General features: G+C 39.3%; 1 protein-coding gene across 1 annotated transcript; it reads left to right on the forward strand.

The window, feature by feature from the left end:
- The first annotated feature begins 3,212 nt into the window (after positions 1 to 3,212).
- On the forward strand, positions 3,213 to 4,271 carry LOC104094183 (transcription repressor OFP7-like). Its single transcript, XM_009600061.1, has one exon. The coding sequence runs from the start codon at positions 3,213 to 3,215 to the stop codon at positions 4,269 to 4,271; it is 1,059 nt and encodes a 352-aa protein (XP_009598356.1).
- Positions 4,272 to 4,738: the final 467 nt, after the last annotated feature.

A 4,738-nucleotide genomic window follows, 5' to 3' on the forward strand; every position in this document is an offset into this window, starting at 1 on the left:
CGAGCGTCGGAAACTTCAACAAATGGTGATACGTCGAAGGTACAACTTTCATCTCGTGTAACCATGAACTTCCTAAGATGATGCTGTATCCCATATCACCATCCACTATTTCGAAGAGAGTTGTTTTTATTACTCCTTTAGCATTCGTGAGCAACAAGATCTCTCCCCAAGTTGTCACGCTCGCAAGGTTGAATCCAGCGAGGAGTTTTGTCGCCAGAATAATTCTTCCGATGAGTTTAGCTTGTTTCAATACTCTCCATTGTATGATATTAGCCGAACTTCCTGGATCTACTAGAACACGCTTAATTTTAAAATCTAACACATTTAAAGAGATTACTAGTGCGTCGTTGTGTGGTAACATCAATCCGTCTGCGTCTTCCTCCGTAAAAGTGATATCGTCCTCCTAGAGTCTTTTGTTGTGAGTTATCGATACTTTAGTCTTCTTTGTCGCCGAAAAGATGACCCCGTTAATCTCGTTCCCCCCAAAGATCATGTTGATCGTTTGGCATGGGGTTTCTTCTTCTGCTTTCGAGGATTCCGTGTTGTCTCTGTTGCGATCGTAATTTTCTTAGCTCGATCACTTAAGAATTCTTGGAGATGAACATTCTTCAATAGCGTTGCCACCTCCTCCTGAAGATGTCGGCATTCCCCTGTCCGGTGACCGTTCATCCCGTGGTATTCACAACATAAATTGAGATCCCTCTCGCTGGAATCAGACCTCATAGGTCTCGGGAATCGTGCTTCTTTATTCTTCATAGCTGACACCAGTTCCACTACACTGACGTTGAAGTTATATTCTGATAACCTGGGTAAGAGAGATCTCGAGACCCTGGCATTTGTTTATCTTGAAGTGATCTATTGCTTCGACCGCGATCAGTCCCTCCGTCAATGGTGAACTTGTTTGTTGCTCGAAAATTTCTGCCACGGCCTTCGGTACGCTCGTAGGGAAAAAATTGACCCCTCGAAGTTCGTCTATCTACGTCATAGTCATCCTTTGATTTTCTCTGTTCTTCTCTCGTCCTTTGGCCGATGATGTAGAACTGACCTGTTCATCTTCGATCCTTATCTTCGACTCGTACTGGTTGTGAACATCTGCCCAGGTTGTTGCTTGAAACTCAAGCAGGCTCTCCTTCAGCTTCCGAGAAGCATCTGAACTTCTCGGATTCAATCCTTTGGTGAATGCTTCAGTTGCCCATTCATCTGGGACGACCGGGAGCAACATTCTTTCTTTCTGGAATCGTGTAACAAACTCTCATAATAATTATGATTCTCCTTGTGCGATTCTGAATATGTCGCCCTTCCAAGCTTGCACCTTTCTAGCCCCAACATGAGCTTTAATGAAAGAATCCGCGAGCATCTTAAAGGAATCTATGGCATGCTCGGGCAATAACGAATACCACGTTAGGGCTCCTCTCGTGAGAGTTTCGCCGAATATCTTTAGCAACACAGATTCAATTTCGTGAGGAGCTAGATCATTTCCTTTCATGCCATTGTGTAGGTAGTAATATGTTCTTGTGGGTCTGAAGTTTCATCATACTTTGGAACTTCAGGCATTTTGAAACGCTTCGGGATTAGTACTGGTGCCGCACTTGGCTTGTACGATAATTGAACATACTTCTTCGAGTTCGGGCCTTTCAATACTGGTGGTGCGCCCGGGATTTTATCCATTCAGGCGTTTACTTCCCTCATGAACCTTAAAATCTTATCTTTGAATGAATCGTTCTCGTTGTTAAGACCCGATCTACTCTCCCAGCCCATCGGAGCCAACTTCACCCCTAGGAGTGTTGTTGTTGACTCTCTACATTATTTGGTCTGCGGGAATAACGAGAGGAATTGGATCGCGCTTGTTTGCATTATTTGAAGCACCTGATAGCGCATGCTTCAATTCCGTCATAACTTGATCATGTTGCGTGAGATGGCCTAGGATGATTGCCTGTTGCTCTTGCAGGATCCTCAGAGCATCCGCTACTTGCTCCTCGTCAGCATCATCGGGAGTTGTCTCCCGCACCTGTCGAGGGTACCGTCTGTCATGCACCGGCGTGGCGTCATTTCTCTCATTGCGGGTGTCACTGATTGAGTCCTCGAAATGAGGTTGATCCCCTCGAATTTTAGGGTTGTGTGTATCATTAACAGTGTTATCTGCCATTTTTTGCGATTTTTTCTAAGCCAAAATAGTCAAAATACGTTAGTAAAAAAGGCAAGGATCAATTTAATTATACGGCTGTCTAGGCCCCACGGTGAGCGCCAAACTGTTTACCCGTAAAATGGTACATTTGAATTTATACGTGGTTTCTAGACAAGTGAACTAATTTGATCCTGAAATAATATAATAATCGAAGAAATACGCAGTACTTAGCCTTGAAATATCGATGAAATAACAAAGATAGTGGTTCCGTGAACACAGTTTTCGAACACAACAATGATGAGATAAAAAAACAAGAGAGTGAAATTGTATAAAGCTTTGTATAGAATATAGTATATGTTCTAACCATAATTTTCGTGTCCTTTACAATGGTAACTGAGCTCACAATTTATAGCTATGCCTAGGGAAAAAGGTCCCAGGATCATGCGCTCCTTTAATGCCAATTATAAGGGTTATTGATGAAGATGTAACGTTGAGTGTAAATGCTAAATTCTTTGTAATGGACCGTCGCTCTTAATATTGTAGAATATTTTTTAGTAAATGCTACTAGGCGCAGAGCGTTTAATACACTTATATGAACGTTATCCGTTCCGGTGATAAGTGCAGTGGTTGCGTTCGGTACTCAACCATTCCATCTTGGATTCCACGTGTCCTCATTTTAGCGAGCTACATGTCATATCATATTTTACCCTATACAATGACTCTCGTATTATCTCCTACTTCAATTGTTTTCTTTGAAATACATTTTTTTTTTTTCTAATGTGATAGAAGAGTCAAGACCATTCAAAAGAAGAAAAAAAGAAGGAAAATATCGTATGTATAAGTGAGAGGGAATGATTCATCCTACTGCTTCCATGTGACTCCCAATAATGTATAATTCATAAGTTTGAATATCTCTGGCCTAGAAATTCCAGCTTGTCATTTTCTACTTTCACTTGTAAATTTTTAAGAATCTACAACGACTAAATTAATTAATTAAATATATACCAATGTATTGTTTTATTATTCCCATCCCATGAATCTTCATAATTTAATATCCAGCATAATATTCTACACACTATTAATATGCATGCAGCTCAGTGAGAGTGCTTTGAATTACTACAGCATGGAGAATAACATAGTACACAAATTCTCTCGTTTGTTCCCTTCTTCTTTCTCTTCTTGTCAGTTCCGAAATCTACCCGATGTTGTTGAAAACCCTATTGTTATCTCCAAAACCTCCAATAATCATGTTCTTGGAGCTTCATCTAGAACCCAATCTTCAATAAAAACTCAAGAATCCAAATCAAACAAGAATCATTTGAAAATTCCAAAAGGTTCTAATAAAACGCATAGACCCAATAAAGAATCAAATGTTATAAAAAGCTCTTCATCAAATAGTGGCTGGTTTAGCAGTGACGGAAGAGATGAATTTAGTGGCGAAACAGAAGATGCTTTTTTCAGCTTGTCTTCTGGTTATTTTTCCGAGTCTTTTCGCCCAAAAACTGCTAGTAAAAGATACAATCAAAGGAGTTATGAAATGGGTCGTTGTTCTTCTGAATTATCAGCCAATTCTATTTCAACAGCAACGAGCGAAAACAAGGTAAATGGACGAGTCGGGTCAAACTTGAGCGAGTCAAAATGGGTCAAATCGATAAATGGGCTCGAGTTTCCCACCTCTAAAACAGAGCAAAACAGAGCAAAAATAGCCAAAAAAATAGTTGAAAAGCAGACAAGATCTGGCGGAAGAACACGCCGGAAAACCAGCCCGGCTGAGAAGTTTGATTATTACAGTGACTCGAACAGTGATAATACTCGTCGGAAAACTACCAAGTGTCGCCGTAAAACGGGGAGGAACCACCGGAAAATCAAGAAGTTGAGTTTAATTAGCTCTGATAAAATTGGTCAGTTTTCAATTGTTATTGACGGGAGAATTGAAGAGAGCATTGCAGTAGAGAAGAATACAAGTGATCCATACAATGATTTCAGAACATCAATGGTGGAAATGATAGTAGAAAAACAAATTTTTGGAGTTGACGATCTTCAAAGGCTTTTGCATTGTTTTCTATCATTGAATTCACCTTTTTTCCACAAGATTATTTTTGAGGTTTTCTCAGAGATTTGTGAAGCTTTATTCACTAACTGGTAGTACTTAGTATTAAGTTAGGTTTAGTTTGAATAAAATTTCTAGGATTTTGATAACTTGGTGTATGAAGGAATTATGCTCCTGCTAATTACCAAATCCTATGTATCCATCTTCTCTTTCATTTATCAGATTACCTGCTTTTGAATAAATGCTTGTGTGTAAATTCGTTATATACGGAGTGATGAGGTAATTGCTTTCCTTTTCTAACATTGTTTTTGAAATTCTAGTTATGACTTTTTATTTGTGTAAAGCTTTTAGGATTAGATGTTAAATGTTTCCCTAGGTTAAAATAGGTTTCATTTAGAATTAGGTTCCTTGGATTGTGCAAATTAATGACCTTCATTTAATGTGAATTCACACATCTTGCCCATTCGACTTTAGACCATCAGACCAAATCTTCAACGGAAGACGTCTAGTCCAAACTTGTTTATTTTCCTTGCTTGACTTAACCATTGGAACTTTTAATCAGT

This window comes from Nicotiana tomentosiformis, chromosome 8 (genome assembly GCF_000390325.3).
Source record: "Nicotiana tomentosiformis chromosome 8, ASM39032v3, whole genome shotgun sequence".
NCBI lineage: Eukaryota > Viridiplantae > Streptophyta > Magnoliopsida > Solanales > Solanaceae > Nicotiana > Nicotiana tomentosiformis.

Coding starts and splice junctions, on each gene's coding strand:
- LOC104094183 (XM_009600061.1), top strand. CDS start 3,213: ATGCAGCTCAGTGAGAGTGCTTTGAATTACTACAGCATGGAGAATAAC.